An 18,268-nucleotide genomic window follows, 5' to 3' on the forward strand; every position below is an offset into this window, starting at 1 on the left:
CATTGGCCCAATGACAGCGCACACGCGAACTAGGCCAGCCAATCACAGGCACCCGGCGAGGCTGCATGTCATTTCTGCCCCGCTTGCAACCTGCACCGTGTTTTGTTTGTCTGTCTGCGCAGCAGTGATGAAATCGCGGGGTCTGCTGCTGCTGGCTCGGTACAAACGGAGGAAATCTCTCATGACTTCCCGCTCATGAGGACTCCGGTAACCGCAGAGGACGCACGGAGCAGGACCGAACGGGAGCACCGCCGGGGCTCTGGAGTCAGGTGCTGCTGGATGAGAGTCTGACTAGGCATTTTCTCCCCGGTGACAGAAACAATCTCGGCGGCGCATCTTCCCACATCCTCCTCCCCTCCCGTCTCCTCTCCTCCGCTGCCCTCCAAGGCTGCAGCCCACCCACCATGGCCCTGGTGACTCTGCAGCGCTCTCCCACCCCCAGTGCAGCATCTTCGGCCAGCACGACCAACAGCAGTGCGGGGGAGGTAAGAGGAAAAGCCGGGGCTCGGTCTTTGTGTGTGCGGTATGTGGAAACGCCGAGAATGCGCCGACAGGAGCCCCAATGAAGCCAGGCTGTGTGGTGTCTGATATCCTGCTGGAAGGGTTAACCTTACTTCCGTCATTGCTTGTTTGTGTTATAAACTTGATATATTGTTACATTGTTAGCAGCAGAGAGTTGTTTGTGGCTACTGTGGCAGCGGATTTGTAAACAAAATCCTGCAGGGGGGGGGGGGGGGAGGGGGAGGCTGCTGGGTTTAGCTGTCAGAACAAAGTGGTCATTTTGCTGCTGCACAAACATTTGCTGCACTCAGGTTGTTCTCCCTCCTTGTTATTGGCCTTTTATGTAGTAATGCAGCCTCAATGTTGGGGAGGAGACTTTAAAGGGGAATGACATACATTTTTATAATTATGTTCAGTGTGTGTCCCAGGACACTTCAGTCAAGCGTTCATGAACTTGCAAAAAGAAAAACACTTAATGAGTGATGCCAGTGTTTGATATTTTACATCACAATGGAAAGAAAGAGTGTAAAGTAAAGTATGGTATGTTCTCGTTTTAGAAAACTTCAGTGAGTTTGAGGCTGTGAATTAGACATTAAATCCTATAAGCAAAACTACATTTTAGCGGCAAACAAAGTCAGCATTCAAATGTAGAGTGGTGCCAGATATGACATCCTGGTGAAATCAAAAACATCAGAGTAAGTGCTCCAGTTTCTAGCTTTAGGAAAGTGGATTACGTGCTCTGAAGTAGGTTGATTTTTAACTGAGGCACAAAAACAAGCACTGACATTCTTCCTCTGATGAGAAGTTGGGTTTTTAATATCACTTTTCTGATATTACAGCTCACTATTCTGCAAGAGTCAGCCAGCAGGAAGGATAAGAGGATGGCTGTGATCTGTTTGGATGGGGGATGGGGGATGGGGGGATGGGGGGGGGGGGGTTTGTTGCTGAACTTGTGCTTAGAGCTGCAACGATTAGTGGATTCGACAAAAAAAGAATCAACAACTCTAAAATAGATGAATTGTCATTATTTATGCTGTTTTCTTGCTTCATATTTTTGGGTGGTGGACTGACGAGACATTTCAAGACTTCACCTTGGCCTTTAAGAAACTGGGATTGGCATTTTTCACTATTTTCTGACATTTTATAGCTCAAACGATTTAATATGTGTGCTGTTTAATAGGCGTCCCTAATGATGCTCTATAGCAGATGAGATCACAACACTCGCAGGGGACCAGAGGTCGGCACTGGCACGCTTTATTCTAATTGCATGGTCCTCAACAGCCATTGGCTTTACTGTACCAGCTCACGTCTTAAAGATTGAACTAAACATTAATGTGTCCATGTCGGCCTCCAGACGACCCAAAATACAGCAACGTCTGGGAATCGACAAGAACAAACCTCCGCTTCACAAAGACGACTGTTTCTAAGAACGTGTAGAATCCTCTCCGACTCTTCATGAACGGCGTGGCTCACTTTTTTTGCCTCGACATTCATTCGACTCTTGCAGCTACACAATCTCATACTGTTGCAGTCTTTATAATCTCTGCCTTGTTTTTGTCTTTCAGGATATTGGAAGTGATGATGAGCGGAAAAATAATCAGAGGTAAGATCTCTCTGTTTAAAAAGTTGTGTATTTGAAGTTCTTACAGAGATGAAAAACTTATTTACAAAGAAATACAAACTTATTGTGTTTCTGATTTGTGAAATGTATGTTTTGTGGTCAGTGGGCCTCCTGACCCTGCATGAACCGGCTCTGTGGTAGCAAGAAGGGGAGACACCAACAAGCAGTGATGTCTCAAGCAGTAATGTTCCAGCTGTGCAAAGTGTATTCTCTTACTGAACATGTCCAGCTGTGACGTTAAACGTTTTCCTTTTTTGTATATTTACATATTAAATGAATAATTCACCAACAAAATGATCATTTGTATATAATTTACTTTAAGTTCTTGAAGAAAACTTTGTTTCTCTTGCAGTTTTTCTTAGTTTTTAAGAGGGTGTCATCATTAAATGTTAATTTAGTCTCTATATTAGATGAGCAGTTTATACGCTGCTGATGTTTAGCATTTGGTCGGGTTTGTGGTCGATGCTTGTTGCACGATTGATTCTATAATGGATGTAATGTTTCTATAATTGTAACGTGGGTTTAAACAACACACAAGTTTGACAGTTACACTTCAAATAACTTAATGATGCAATGAATTAGTCAAAGAGTCAAAGAGTCTTGCTGCCTTGATTATTAAGAACTGCTTTGGCAGGTGATGAGCTCCTTGTCTTCTCCTCAGTGCTGAAGATTCGGAAGTATCAGATGGGCAGTTTATTTTCTGTAATGGCCCTCAGTTTCTCACGAGGAGGACAACCTACTGGAAGAACATCTGATTTAACATGACAGCTTTTTTTAAAGTCCTCTACTCGGCTAGTAACAGAGAGTAAACTGTTGTTCCTGCTCGCTCACAAAGCTGTTCTTTAATCCCCTCAACATCACAAAAGTCATGATTTGTGTCAGCAAAGCTTTGGCACAGACTCTGTCTTTGTGCTCGCTGTGTGTGTGTGTGTGTGTGTGTGTGTGTGTGTGTGTGTGTGTGTGGGTCATTCACAGTTGAAACATGCCTTGTCTGGAGTGTCTACATGAGTAGCATGTTTCTGTGGCTCAGTAATTCATCAGCATTTAGGATTCTGCATGTCAGACTTGAGATTGACGCCAAGTAACCGCCTCCCAGCACCTCTCATGAATGATGGTATTGTGGCAGAGTGTTGCGTAGGGAGAGCTGATTGCTGAAGCACGTGCCGCGAAGAGGAGATGGTGAGCGGACAGTGAGAGGACGGGGGCAGTGCAGACGAGGAGACTTCAGGACCGAGAAAGTTGTGGGAGGAAAAAGAGGGAGGATCAAGACCACGAGAGAAGTTAAAGAGGCTGCAGTCCCCTGACCATGCACAGGGATACACAGGTGTAGAAGATGGATGTTAGGATGTTCATAAGAGGACACTAAATTGCAGGGTGTTTTCTGATAATCCACTAGCAGGATGCATCTGGTTGTGCTGCCTCACTTTGCGGAGAAAGCTGCTCTGACTCGGAGGGAGATCTGTCGCATGTAAGTTCTCATGGGCAAGAAGTCGACGGTAGACTTGATAGTAGACACTTGTTGGAGTAACTCGGCACTGAGTGGCAGTATGGGACGTTTAGAGTCGGCGGTCAGAGTTTAATACATTTGGATGATGTTTAATTTAGCTGCATGACACTTTACAACTTTTAGGTCATCAGCTTGTTGTGGTTCAACTCCTGTTTCTGCTTCCAGAGTTATGATTTATTCTTTGTTATACTTTGTTTGTGATTGAGCTTTGACAAGGGTTTCTAAGTTGTTTCTTTGAACTCAACAAACCTTTTTTTTAAAGTGCAGCGTACATTTGTTTAAAGTTACAATCTCGAAAATCTCCATTTGCATCTCTTTGGCGACAAATGTGGCGATAAAGCGATATTTGCCCGCGTGTTTTTGAATCCCACTCACCACAGATTTGCTCGTGACTTTTGCCAGCAATGTCTCCACAGACACCGAGTTTGTAATACTCCTTATGCTCAATCACATTTCTCTTACCTCGCTTGGAGATATAGTGACTTAACAGACATCTATTTTAATGAAAATATTCAATTTCTTTAGGTTATTAATTCACATTACGCCTTATGATTCACTTACTGTCGTCACCAAATCACACATCATCTACATACATTAGAAGAGGAATAATGATACCACCACGTAGCAGGGGAGCTGAAACAAAAGGCCTTGTGATGGTCCCACTCAGTCATACCAGTGTGTGTGTGTGTGTGTGTGTGTGTGTGTGTGTGTGTGTGTGTTGAGCTGGGGAATGAGACTGCGGTTAAACAAAGCTGCACTCTGTTCTGTGTGAGAAAAGACGCTAAAGCTCTCCTCCTGCTCCACTGCAGCCCTCATAACAAAGTCATGATCCAGAAGTGCTGCATCCAACACAGGTCGGACAGGAGAGGAGCTTTTAAAGCCCGAACACATATGGATAGTCGTGGTGTAATGCTTGATTCACCGTAGGTCAGCAAACCCAATCAGGTAGAGTCCGTTAATCATGCTATAAAAACACAGGGCTGTAAAAGTCACCGCATCAGGACTCTGCTGACTTTCAGCCACTGATGAGCCCTCTGTCCTGCTCGCTGAACCAATGAGGACTTAATAATTATGCAGCCTACGCCTGGCTGCTCGCTGTACGTACAGTCTCCTGACTGCACACATTTCACGTCCCTGTGTCAACTTTGTTCATCGCAGTACCCGAACACGCCCCATGATTCCAAGCGGGATTTCATCTCCATGTTTGCAAATCAACAGGAAATGCATCTGAAATTTAGATTTATTGTTCAAGTCTTTGCCAAACATCTATTGGTTTTAGCTTTTGTTTTTCTTATCTTGCTGTATGTGATAGTAAATCATTTTTGTTTGGGACAAAACAAGCAATTGACACATTTTTCACTATTTTCTCATATAGAAATTCTAAATTAATAAAATAAATGACGTATTTCGTTCCAAACATGTTTTTATTTAGAAGTTTAGATGATCGTTTTAAGATACAAGGTTCTAAGTACAGGGTTTCCAAGTTAGAAGTTTCTTTGATTTGTCTTTTCTAAATGTAGAGTGTTAAGTTGTCCAGACACATTTTAAAGGTTTTCTTCCAATGTGGGAGAGAAAAAGAAAAGTTTTCTGATGAGGGAGAAGAGGTCGATCCCGACGAGCTAAAGAGGATGAGTACAGGATGTGGTTCTAGATTAGAGGTTAGAAAAATGTCAAACGTTAAGATGCATGAAGAAAGGTTAACAGCTTAAAGTTGCTTCTGAAGGATAAGCTTCTGTCACATATGGAAGAAAGGTATAGAAAAGTAGCTTTTGTAGAGTAACACATTTCTGTCCGACGCAAAAATAAGATGGGTTGTGGCGATATGGTTAGGGGTCAGCGGTGAAAGGTTTGCATGGTGTGTGAGTGTTGTTTAAGGTGCTTACTTAAGGTTAGTGGTTATGGAGCCTTTTGCACTTGTCCACTCCGACCTCTCAGGTGCAGCCAGTTACTCTGACGACTCACCCAGGTGGTGTTTTAAGACCGTTATCTACGACTTCCTGCCTCCTGACCGATTTCTAAACTAGGCTAGAAATCTGACAACAATGTGTTTTAAGCTCAAGTTCAGGGTTTCTTCAACTGTAGAAGTGTAGAAGTATAAAGTGCCGTTATAGAGTTCACTCCACAGAAAAAGAAATGCAGTTCTTTTTATGTCAATTGTTAAGATTTGAATAGCCCTGATTGTGTTTTCCACTTCTTCTTTTTCCAGCCTCAGTGAGAGCTTCTTCATGGTCAAAGGAGCCGCCCTGTTCCTCCAGCAGGGTGGCAGCGCACAAGGACCAAAGACCCCGACTCACCACAAACATGCAGGTAGGAGCAAACGTGCACAGAAGACGCTTTGTTTGCTTCTTCTTTTCCCCCCATATTCTCTGCACAAATGAGCTCCAGACAAAAGGAGAATTGTATCTGCTGAGGTGGCGTTTCTGTCTGTGGGTTCGTCCGTGTTTATTCCAAACTGTTGGAGGAACTGTACCTAGTGGACTCTGACCTGAAGAGACCTGCAGTTTAACACAAGGGATGCTCACAAATCAGTTTAAACGAGATCAAGTCTTAAGCAGTTAAAGCCATTTCAAAGAAATATACAGACAGAATCTGTTTAACTGTTTGAATACTGGGCACTTGACATTATTTATTACACAATCAGGCTGCTGCTGGTGTTTGTCTGCACATCAGTGATGATCAAAATGTTGCACAGTCTTAAAATAAAAGCGTTGTGTAAGGTTTTAACGTCCATCAGTGGGGTTCTTTAATAGATGCTCACTGTTTACAAGTTTCTAATCTGATTTCCGTGTTGAGCCTGAAGTCATTTGAGGACAAATGTGTGACAAGCAAGAAGTCTGTTTGCACGTGACTCAGGTGTTACTCGCTAACGCTTAAGCTTAGCATGGCTTCGAGGTCGCAGGGTTCAGATTTGTCTACATTGAGAGAAATCCACAGGCATATTTCCTCCCACTGGAGACGAAAAACCAACAATGAACATGCGATAGAAGAAGCTGAACAATCAGTCTGTTGTTAGAAATTCCAGAAAGTCTATCCGGTAAAACTTGTCAGTGATTATTAAGTCTGCGTTGTTTTTATTTTTTAGCTTATTGGAGTTGTAGTTACTGAGCTGAATAAAATGTTTAGATGAGACATCCAGACTGTAAAGATGATTAATTTGTCCAGTGAACTGATCTATGCTTCTCATTGAATCGCAGCACTTATTATTGAATCCTAATGAGTCTGATTCACTTTCAGGTGATTTACCTCAACACCTGCAGGTCATGTTTAAGATCCTCCGGGCTGAAGATCGCATTAAGCTGGTCAGTATTATACTAACATACACCTACTAGCACTTGTTAAGTTGGATTGTCTGTGTGGATCCTGAGCACTTGAACTTTAATGTATTTCAATGTATAGAGAAGTACAGCCCATGTGTTGATTCTTCTACTCATTTTGAAATTGCATGACACCAGTAAATAAACACCGTGTATTTTCTTGCATGCTCTTCTTTTGTTCCGCAGGCTGTACGGTTGGAGAGCGGATGGTCAGACCGGGTGCGCTACATGGTCGTCATATACACCAACGGCCATCAAGACACAGAGGAAAATATCGTCCTGGGAATGGACTTCACAGACAAGGACAGGTAATTCATCTCTCTGCAGCCTTAAGTTTAGTGCGGTTTAATCTAATTATTACAGCTGTTAAATGTTATTCTTAAACCTTTTTGTGATCTGCAGTAAAGCGTGCTCTATTGGGATGGTGCTGCCACTGTGGAGTGATGCCAACATACATTTAGATGGAGACGGGTAAGTTTCAGTTTGTCCTTTCCTAAAAGATGGAATACTTAATCAGGTGTTTGTGTGTGTTTATGCTCATTGCACAAACTAGACTTGAATGAAATACCAATCCTGATGGTGAATTCAAATTCATATATATTTTCAGGCCTCCAGCTGCATGTTTTGCCCTTTTTTAGGTTTTACTGCCCACTAGTGGCGGAGGAGTGCATTGCATGCATTTTTCTCTATGAGAACAGTTCTTGCTGACCTGTTAACATTGTCTCTGTATGCTGGAGGAATGTTCCACTGGTTGGTGTCCTGAATAGTCCACATGAGCGAGCCGTGTCCAGTCTGTGTTTACATCCCCCTGATCGTTCTTAATCTCCAGCCAGACTCAAAACTGATCTTCCTTCTCCCTCCTCTTCCTCATCAGAGGCTTCAGCGTGAACACGGCAGGGCGGTCGCATGTCTTCAAGCCTGTATCTGTGCAGGCCATGTGGTGAGTGGACCATTCGTGTTTACCTTGGATAGCTGTTGTGTGTTTGTGGTGGTATGTGTGGACAGGAGGGAAACACATTGGCCATGCTGGATAAATGTTGTTTGACACTTTGTTTAGGTAGAACAAAACATGTGGTCCAAAGTTTTCAGATTCTGTATGCCCATTTTTATGCCTGAGTGCAAATACTGAACGGTGAGATTAACATAATTACCTCAATTATGGGATCAAGTAGCAGCGCCACAAAAAGGTAATAAATAACTGATAGTTTGTCTACCAGTGAGACTTTGTACTCATTAGCCCAGTGTTGACATTTATCTCAACAAACATGCGGTCAAAATGCCACCAATTATTATTTCCAGTCATATTCATATAAAACAAATACATATAAAGCACAATGAGATGTCAGAAATGTGATTATTATGTTTGGATCTACTATTTCTGTCATCCCTGGACGCATATGTAAGTAAGAGCTGGACATTAATATCATTTATTTTGTTTACAACTCCAGAGAATTAGATTTATAATTTCCCACCATGTTCATCATTGTGAGCGCTCTTTACTTCTGTAAAGCCACTGTTTGTTCCAAGACAGTCTCGCTCTATCCACATGCCACCTGCTGGTCACTTATCAGAATTGCCAATAAAAAAAAAAGTCTTGTCCCTGATTTCTTTTTGATGGGAAAAGCCTTTTGCTCCGTGTCTCTGCAGGTCTGCCCTACAGGTCCTCCACAAGGCATGTGAGGTGTCACGCCGGTTCAACTACTTCCAAGGGGGCATTGCTCTCACGTGGATGGCCTTCTATGAGAGCTGCGTCACCTCCGAGCAAAGCTGCATCAATGAGTGGAATGCTATGACCGACCTGGAGACCCCCCGGCCCGACTCGCCCACCATGTTTGTCGACAGGTGAGACTCTACAAGCAGCTTCATGTATTTTATTTAACGCAAAGACAGGCAGCAGTGTTAACAAAAGAAATGCAGTTATGGACAGATAATTAAAGGATCCAAAAGTTCATTTCGGGACTTGATTTTTTTTTTAACATTTTACTTTAAGTTTTGTAAGCGGGTAAATAAAAAAACATTGACTTTAAGTTTATTTAATTTAGATGGCACTCTGCCTCTAATTCTTTCAGATGTAACATAGCAGTTTTAGTTATGAGAATTTAATTCACAAGACTCACTCCTGATTATCCCTTTATGCCTCACGTGCCCAAACAGACCAATGCACTGCTGCTGATTTCTAAACATACCTGGTGTGTGTACGTCCTTAGTCATGGAATACATTTCAATGCGTTGGACACCAGCTGCTGTCCCTTTTTGTCTTCAGCTGTGGGAACATGTTACACTGTTATGCTAATTTATATTCAGACTGCAGCACTGATGTATTGACTCATTATGTGCAGGCCAACTGAGCGAGAGAGAACAGAGTGTCTCATTAGAGCCAAGCTACGCAGCATCATGACGTTTCAAGACATGGAGAACATCACCTCAAAGGAGGTACGTGCCAAATAGACACCTCCGGCGACGTGCGTGTGTGTGATTGTCCAGATCTTTCTATAATACTGTACTTAAAGGAATAGTTTGCATTGTTTTGAAGGGGGTTGTATGAGGTACTCATCTATAGTCAGTGTATTACCTACAGGAGATGACTGTGGGCACGCCCGCAGTTTGGAGAAGCAGACGGTAGTAATAAACTGAGCAATGTACTGCTGTGTACGGGGGCAGCAGCAAAACGTATTTCAGCCACCTAAAAGAGAGGCCAACCAAAAAATCAATATCAGTTTAAGTGTACGCTATATTTAGAATATCATTTCCAACGAGGAATTGAAGCTGTTCTGTTCTTTGCTCTCTTCAAAGCCACCAGACCCCATTGACAAAAGCAGTCGTTTTACCTTGCAGAACACGGAGGCTGCTGGTCTTCCACTGCCTCGATCGGTTAGTTAGTTTGTTATTATGTGACGTTGGTGTTTTTAAAGGGTTAGTTTGGATTCACCAAAGTCACACACGAACACAAACTGAATTACCGATCAAGGCCGTGGTAGACCAGCAACTTCTGTGTTCTGTAATGTAAAATGACTGTTTTTGTCAATAGAGTCTGGTGGCTTTGAAGAGCGCATAGATAACTGCGTCAGCTCCCCGTTGGAAAGGGCTGTCTGACAGCAAGGTAAATATAGCGTACACTTAAACTGATATTCAAAAAATGTTCAGGTCTCCTCCAAACTGGGGGCGTGCCGACCGCCATCTCCTGTAGATACGATTACGGATAAGAACCTCATACGAGCCCACTTTAAAAGGTCAGAACTACATAGCTTTTAAAGGTTTTGTTAAAAGAAGCATCTGATTGTCAGGTTTTATTCATTTAACAGTCATTAACTGTAAACTTGCACTTTAACTTCAAAACCAAGGTATCACTATTGGACTTATTGTGGAAAACACACTGTGAAATGTTGTTTGTAAGTCAAACCAGGGAGTAAAGCTTTGTTCTGCAGTAAAGATCTAATGTGTTTTTAGTGCTTCTCTGTGTAATCGCTGCTGTTTTTAGGAAAGTAAAGTGTTTCACCTTCTATCACCGTGCACAGATCCGTAACGAGCTGGAGCAGCATATGAGCTGTAACCTCAAAGAGTACAAAGAGTTCATAGACAACGAGATGCTTTTGATCCTGGGTCAGATGGACAAGCCCACACTTATCTTTGACCATGTGTATTTGGTGAGAATGTTTTTATTCTTTATTTTTTTTAACCTTTTTTATTTAATGCTTCCTAATTTTTAGACACTTTTCAAACTTGTCCTCCACACTGATGCCCATATACTGTCACTCACTTACTGCTTGCCTCTGTAGGGCTCTGAGTGGAACGCGTCCAACCTGGAAGAACTACATGAATGCGGGTGAGCTGATGGTTTAACACTAACATACCAGGTTAACCTGATTTTCTTTTAATTGTAAATGTTTTATTCTTTATATAGGATTAAATAAAAGCTATACATGTATAATTTTACCTGGAAAAATTGCTATTATCCATAAATAATTGGGAGATTTGTCATAAAAATGATCAAGTTAATCTGTTTAAAACACAGGTGCATGTCTCTGTGTGACTTTAAATGATGATTTAGTCAGTGCAGCGGTGTTGGTAGACGTTTATCCTGATCACACGCGTGTTGAGTTACAGTTAACCTGATGGCGGTGTTATTGTTTTTGGCTGCAGAGTGGGTTACATCCTGAATGTTACCAGAGAGATTGACAACTTCTTCCCGGGGATGTTTTCTTATCACAACATCCGCGTTTTCGACGAGGACGCCACCGACCTGCTGGCCCACTGGAACGACACTTACAACTTTATTGTCAAAGCCAAGTAAGACCTTGTGTGTAAAACAAACCAGTGGGCTGGAAAGAAACTACAGATTATAAACTGTAACACCAGAAAGTGTAGAAACAACAGAACTGTGCCCCCGCAGCACTTTGGTATTAATAGACAGGCTTTAGTCATCATTTTGAAGTCACAGTTTTACTGGCTCACTTCACGTATTCTCCTCGAGTACTGGAGCTGTGGCCACACACACACACACACACACACACACACACACACACACACACACACACACACACACACTGAAATGCACGACACAGCTGTGAGTAACCGAGAGAGGGAACTGAAACCAGCTTGGTTGCTATGCAACTGTCTAAACATGTGAATCTGAAGTAAAAGAAAATTTTAATTTGTGAAAAATAAAAATGGAGAAGTTGAGTGACACAAACAGAATTACTAGGATATTTTAATAACAATTACTGATCACCAACTAGATCCATAGAGTGGGATGTACATGTAGTTTTTGTTTTTCTGTCCAATAGGAAGAATAATTCCAAGTGCCTGGTGCACTGTAAGATGGGGGTGAGCCGGTCTGCCTCTACGGTTATTGCCTATGCATTGAAGGAGTTTGGCTGGTCTCTGGAGAAAGCCTACAACTTTGTCAAGCAGAAACGGAGCATAGCTCAGCCAAACGCTGGTTTCATGAGACAGCTGGCCGAGTACGAGGGAATCCTGGACGCAAGGTAAGCAGGGCTGCAGTTTCACTGAGGTTTGCACTTCGCTGTACACCTGGGTGTTTAGTTTTCTTTTCTTACTGCAGCCATGAGGTTTCATCTCCAGGGCTGATACTAAATTACACTTTTCATAAAGCTAATAGGCATAAAGCCCATGCTGCTACATGTGATGGTGCTTTGTGAAGCTCTCTGTGTGTCACTTACACTCTTCACATGTTAACAAAAGAAACACTTTTGCCTTCACAGTAAACAGCGGCACAACAAGCTATGGAGGCCTGAAACAGATGAAGGATCAGATGATTTGCAAGCCTCTGGCCACTGTACCGGTGGGGAGGATACACCAGTGCACAGAGGGGAAGGAGCCTGGGGAGGCTGCGGGGCCTCTCCCTGCAGGGGGACGGGTCTGGACATGGAGCCCCTTGACTCTCTTAACTATAATTATTACTTCAGACGTTTGTCAGACTCTGCACTAGACAGTGAGCCCTCCACTCCAGTGCGGGGTCCCCCTCTGCTGGGTATGGAAAGAGTGTTCATTGAGATTGAAGACGTGGAGAGGGATGCCCTATTGGAGGACGAGGGTTTCTCCATGGCCCATTTAGCTCTGCCTGGCGGGGGCACGGCAGCTCAGACGTGTGGACGCCTCGACCCCCTGGAGGACATGAGACAGAGGCTCGAGATCAGTACTTTAGAGGAAGAGGATGAGGAAGAGGCCAAGAAAGAGGAAGCTGAGATGGCGGCCTTGGCTCAAACACCTGGAAATTCAGATGGGAAGAGGACAGGGGAGGATGCAGAGAGGACGGAGGAAAGCCGGTTGGGCCTCGCCAACCTAAACACCAACAACAGCAACCGCCTGGCAGCCAAGCGCAGCTGCCCTGCAGCTTTTGATGTGAGTTAAGAAACTAAAGCTTTTTAAATGTGGTAAATGTTTTTTTTTTAACTGCTTTCATGTCAGAATCATATGCAATTTAGCATTTTACATATTCTGCATGACACTGATCATATACTTGTATTTGTATGTTGCTCCTTTAGGACAGTGCTAGCACAGGAAACCCTTTAAAAGTGAAGCCCTCCTATCAGTCCTGTAAAGACTGCCTGCGTCTACCACAAGGGCGGCGCTGTGACCGTCCAGCAGGAGGCCGTTCTCACCGCCTTAACCCCACCCGCCACTGCACAGTCCCCACCATATGCATAGATCCGCCCAGGACCAATTTTGCCTCCACCTCTATTCTGCATTCTCTGCATGCCCCTGCAGTTGTCCGACCTACCTTGGTCCAGCCCTGTAGTAATCTGTACCGCTGTACCACCTGCACCCCCAGCATGCCACTCACCAACCACCAGAAACTGGTCTCGCCCATGAGCTGTGAGGAGACGCCTCCTGACCGCAGCTCGGTGGAGACAGAGGACATGGACGAACCACAGGGCAACGACCTCGGAGAAGAAATGTCAAGGGAAGGTGCAGGGGCCATCGGTGCGGCTCCTGCTGAAGGGTTAAAATTGCAACGTGGTGTTGCAGTGGAGCTCCAGCAGCAGGCTCTGGCCCAGCTGCAAATGCCAAGACTGGGGATAGAGTTTGGTCTGGAACTGATGCGACAGAGGGCGGAGCAGCTTGAGAAGCTACCAAGCCTGGCTATGGAGGGCCAGCTCCCAGTAGGGCCCCTGCCTTAATACAGTGGCCCGGACATGGATGAGATGGAGGTGGAGGCTTACCTCCGCCTCCAGCAGGTACACTATGATGGCTGTGGGCCTTTTTTTAGATGACTGCCGCTGTGGTGTCGTACCAGAAACAAAGCTCTGCTTTGACCTGTACTGTCATGTCCTGGCCTCATAGCTGCACTGTCACAAGCTGCAACGGCCTTCTCTGCATTTCCAGAGAGTGTCCTGTCATTGTCTCCTGGCATTAAGATCCAGATGAGGCTGGTTGTTTTGACCATACGCTCAAGGCTTGAATGCTTCTGGCCAGGTAAGGACTGAAGATTTTTCCCGTGTCCTTCCACTTGTCCCTCTGACCGGATCGAGGTCCATCTGGTCTGCACCACATACAGGATCATCACACTTCCCCACAGCCCTGTGGAGATGAGCGTTATGCTGCCATTTTCCCCTCACAGGAGACGGCGGTTCCTTTCGAACTCCTGAGAAAGCTAAAGCAAGCACTTATGATGTTGATGGAAAGAGAAATAGCTGAAGTAACCTGCTTCTGTCAGTGTACTGTGTGTTTTTCAATCCAACTCATCAACGGTATTCATGAAGGAGCTCAATGAATGTTTGCAGTTGAGCCATTTTGATTGCTTTCAGAATTTCCTCATGTTACTCGCCACTGATCGCTGAATCCTCACCAGCCTTCACTTATATTTTCCCTGCTGCAGCTGCTTTTGCATCACGATTACGAAAGGGCATTTCACGTGGAAGCATAATCATTTTTTAAAAGGATGTGAGCCTTTTTATGCCTCTTTGTAAAGCGTCGTACCTCGGACCACAAGCATCTCGAACTGTTTTGGTCAAAGACTCTTTTGTTGTTTCTGCTCAGTGGCTGGTTCACCCTGACCTCTTCCATTAAAGTTAATGTAATCATGTACTTAAAGCACTCACTTTAGCCCCACGCATGACTTTGCAGTATTACAAAACATATCGTCAACAAGCTTAGACCGAAAACATTTAAGTATTTCTTTTTTCTTTTTTTTAACACTAAAAAAACAAAACATTTGGGCAGTCATTCAGTTTAAATGACAACAATCATTCGGAAAATGGATAATTAATAAGTTGTATTGAACCTAACTCCTCGTCATAGACTACACTCTTGGTCGAATCACTTCCTGATGTAACCAAAGCCATATCATGTTGCCAGGTCCAGTTAATCACCTGCCGGATTTAAAGTCGTCTTACTTTCTTACCCAGTGTGCATCTGGGTCGTCATTAATCCAAGCTCACCCAGTGGTCACACGTTGGATAACCACGGGCTTCTTTCCCCCTAAACCCACAAACATTTGCGAAGGTACACTAATCATGGAAAGACTGAGCACTTAAACACATCCGCACAGCGCACATTTCTGATCTATAGCTACCTTTTTAATCAGATTTAATTTAACACCTCAGCAGAAATAGACATCCGTAGTAGTTTCATTATTGGCTTGCAGCGTCCATCTTTGTAGTTCATTTGATTGAATAATATTTATAATTCTAATAATTCCGACTTTCAAATTACTAAATGAAATATTTCTATTTACGGTGTGAAAATTAGAAATGATATCATATTTCCTTTTTATTTTAAACTCTCAACTCTCTCAAGTCTTTTCCTCATCTGTTATTTTGTACAAAGTTTTTGTTCAAATTGTGCCACCGATCCAAAGTTGCTGTGCCACAGGGTGTTGCTCTGCAAGTTCTTCTGTTTGGTTGAATTTGTGTTCCTACTGTTTTTGGCACGCTGGGTGTGCTAGAACGGTACTGAATGATGCCTGTTTGTATGCAGGAAAAAGCACATGCGAGTGTTATTACCGTTTTGAGGATCTGAGTGCTTCAGAAGAAATGAAAACTGTGCAAAGAATGAATGCAAATGATTTAATCATCTTTAAACATGGTTAACCAGGTTATTGTGTTTTTGTTTTGCTCGTAGATTTAGCTTTTTCTTTAGTTAGAAACGTCAATGCATCCTCTTGTTCCTTCTCCTCCCTTAACTGGACACCAGGGAGCTGCAGGTTTGCTCCGCTAGTTTAGATAAAAAAAAAAAAAAGTTTTGCCTGTTCTTCCCCTCACTTACAAAGTTGTTGACGGCATCGGATAGCACACACATTTGAAACGGAACCATATCAAAGAAAGTTACATAAAATTGTTAAGAAATATCGCAGCTGTAAGAATCAAGAAATGTTACAATCTTGTCATCTGACTCCCAGCAAGAAAGCGTATTTCCCAAAATGTTGAAATGTTCCTTTTTAATACGAATCTAATAGTTCTCAGTATGTTATCAGGTGGGCCTCAGTGTGCTTGACATCCGTGTGATGTTCTGAGCATTAAACGCTTCCCTTTGCGTTCCCAGACCACAGCACGAAGTTTGGTTGTTTGCTTCATGTTATGAATTTGTTTGTATTTAAGTGCCTTAACCTTGGCCTTAGCTCTGTCATAAAGCATCACAGGCATTGCAAAAGTTTTCTGTGAGTGTGTTGATGGTCTTGCTTTTTGTCCATTACTTAACCTCACTCCCAATAATAACCATGCTCCTTGCAATGTATAACTCGGCACAAAATAATAATGTATGCAAACACACACACACAAAAGCTCATGCACAGCAGCCTCCTCCGCCCCCAATACACGCATACTTGATGGACTTCCATTTATTAATAGCCTATAATAATATTGTATTTGTTTGATATTGTTGAAACGTGTGGTACACCGTATTGGTTCAATAGCTGGCTGAAGAACCTTACTTGCTGGAATGAGAACTATCATTTACATTAAAACATTAGGATGGATTTAAGTCTCTGAAGTTTACCAGTCTGTATATATTTTTCTCGATAATTTGCTATTGACTACATTAGCTTGCAGATGTGGTCAATATTAAGAAAAGCACTGATGATGCTACAGTTTTGAGAAGTACTCCTAATTAAATTCTTGTGTTTGTACCACAGCAAAAGAGAAAAAAAACTTTTGGGCCATCTCTAATTTAGGCGAATGTCTTCAGGCTCTATTAAAAATGGCGATTCCTTTTTTATTTTTTTTATTTTATTGCATTATTCCCAGGCAGCAGACATCAAACTGACAATCCTACTTAAGAGCCAGACATTGAGGACTTTGTGTGGAAGGATATTAAGACATACTGTACTTTAAAAGGGGGATCCAGGCATTTATAGAGTGTATTTATAGAGCACAAGTCTGCCCCAAAGCATGTGAGGTTGAGACAAGTGGAAAATGTAGAACATGAAAAACCTACCTGGGAGTAAGATTTTGTTACGTTAATTGTTTTTTGTTAAATTTTGTGTACTGTACTGTACATTGCCAATGTTCATGTGTAATGCACTTTTTTTTACATTTTGTTAAAATGATGTCCAGTCTAATGTTTATCATGGAAATAAACCATTTCCTCTACATAATCTGTTTATTCAGTTAAGTTGATTTGCTGCGCTTGCAGCTCCACAGTTATCACCACACTGTTTTCATTGTATCTACTATCTACTATCTACTACTATGTTTTGGTTAAAAGGAGGTGATCTATATTTAGACCCCCCCCCCCCCCCCCCTGTAGAACTTTTAGAACTTTAACATACCTTTTTATTGCAATATACTGTACACCGATTATATGAATCGCCTCTGCCTGCGGCCTCTTTTAGTCAAATGGACAGTGCAGAGAGCACTTTTATTGAGTTAGTCAAATGAAGTCAGTGTGACATCATGAGCCAGGTGACGGCTGAAGGAGAAGATCTCCCAAAAAGACCAAAGTCCTCCAGGACGACGGGCAGGCAGAGAATCAGCCTCAGTAAGTATCTACCTATAATCTGCGATGATTCTGCCGGTGTTGTACAGTTTATTAGATAACTTCAGTATTCAGAAAGGTCAGTATTGTATCATAGTAATTGCTACAGTAACGGAAGGAGGAGAAACATTTAAATGTAAAATGTTAAGTTTGTTACAGAATGTTGTTTTTTTTTCTACCTCAATGACGGTGTCCATAAGTGCCATGCTTGTTTTGTATGTGGTGATACTGTGTTATTCAAGCCACAGACATGTTAACATTACCATTAAAATAAAACCATAGTGCCACCTTGAAGTAGCAGCACATTATGGTTTTATGACCCTACTGCCTTTACAGTATGCTCTGTATATTTTACTGTCAAACTAGATTATGTGTCTGAACATCATCCCGTCATCCTGCCTATTTGAATGTGAGTTTATTGCATGTGATGCACTCGATGCTGTAAAGGAAAGAAACAGTATTCTGTTGGGGGGGGGGGGGAACAAAACCCATCGTGACACCGGGCTAATAGTTTGTGCGCTCAGAGTCACAAGTCTCTTATAAACTGTGTGCATGAGACCAGGGAATGGGAGAGAGTTTTCACAAGCCTATGTTACAGATGCCTCCCACTGCTGCCATGATAACACATCCGTCCCAAAATAACACTTCAGATACACTAAAGCTGCAAGCGCACGCATCTGTCGTGGATTGTTGTGAGCCACATCACTCATACCAGAAAACGAGAGCTTAACAATGTCGGGTGGTTTAAAGATGAACGCTCTAATGCAACTATAGGAAGCAGGTGAAGGACAGAGTGTGTGTCATGACTCATCGAATCACATGAGTATATTTCAGTCAGGTGCTGGTCAAACGCTGGTGATGTAAAACCCTAAAAATGGCTTTCAAAACTCT

General features: G+C 42.8%; 2 protein-coding genes across 3 annotated transcripts in view; one reads left to right on the top strand and one right to left on the bottom strand.

The window, feature by feature from the left end:
- myo1hb (myosin IHb) overlaps window positions 1–18,268 on the bottom strand; it is a 46,780-nt gene that overhangs the window by 23,897 nt on the left and 4,615 nt on the right. The window lies entirely within an intron of this gene.
- Window positions 85–16,994, top strand: ssh1b (slingshot protein phosphatase 1b). Of its 2 annotated transcripts, XM_029444605.1 has the most exons (15): window positions 85–485; window positions 2,067–2,104; window positions 5,836–5,936; window positions 6,864–6,928; window positions 7,130–7,251; window positions 7,346–7,414; window positions 7,818–7,883; window positions 8,591–8,785; window positions 9,283–9,376; window positions 10,459–10,587; window positions 10,720–10,766; window positions 11,084–11,230; window positions 11,728–11,928; window positions 12,166–12,805; window positions 12,949–16,994. In XM_029444605.1, exons 1-15 carry the CDS (start codon window positions 405–407, stop codon window positions 13,582–13,584), a joined length of 2,631 nt encoding a protein of 876 aa, XP_029300465.1. In that variant the 5' UTR covers window positions 85–404; the 3' UTR covers window positions 13,585–16,994. The 2 variants fall into 2 exon arrangements, with proteins under 2 accessions (XP_029300465.1, XP_029300466.1); XM_029444606.1 differs by lacking the exons at window positions 85–485; window positions 2,067–2,104 and adding an exon at window positions 3,398–3,590.

The sequence above is a fragment of the Cottoperca gobio genome, chromosome 12, assembly GCF_900634415.1.
Source record: "Cottoperca gobio chromosome 12, fCotGob3.1, whole genome shotgun sequence".
Classification (NCBI taxonomy): domain Eukaryota; kingdom Metazoa; phylum Chordata; class Actinopteri; order Perciformes; family Bovichtidae; genus Cottoperca; species Cottoperca gobio.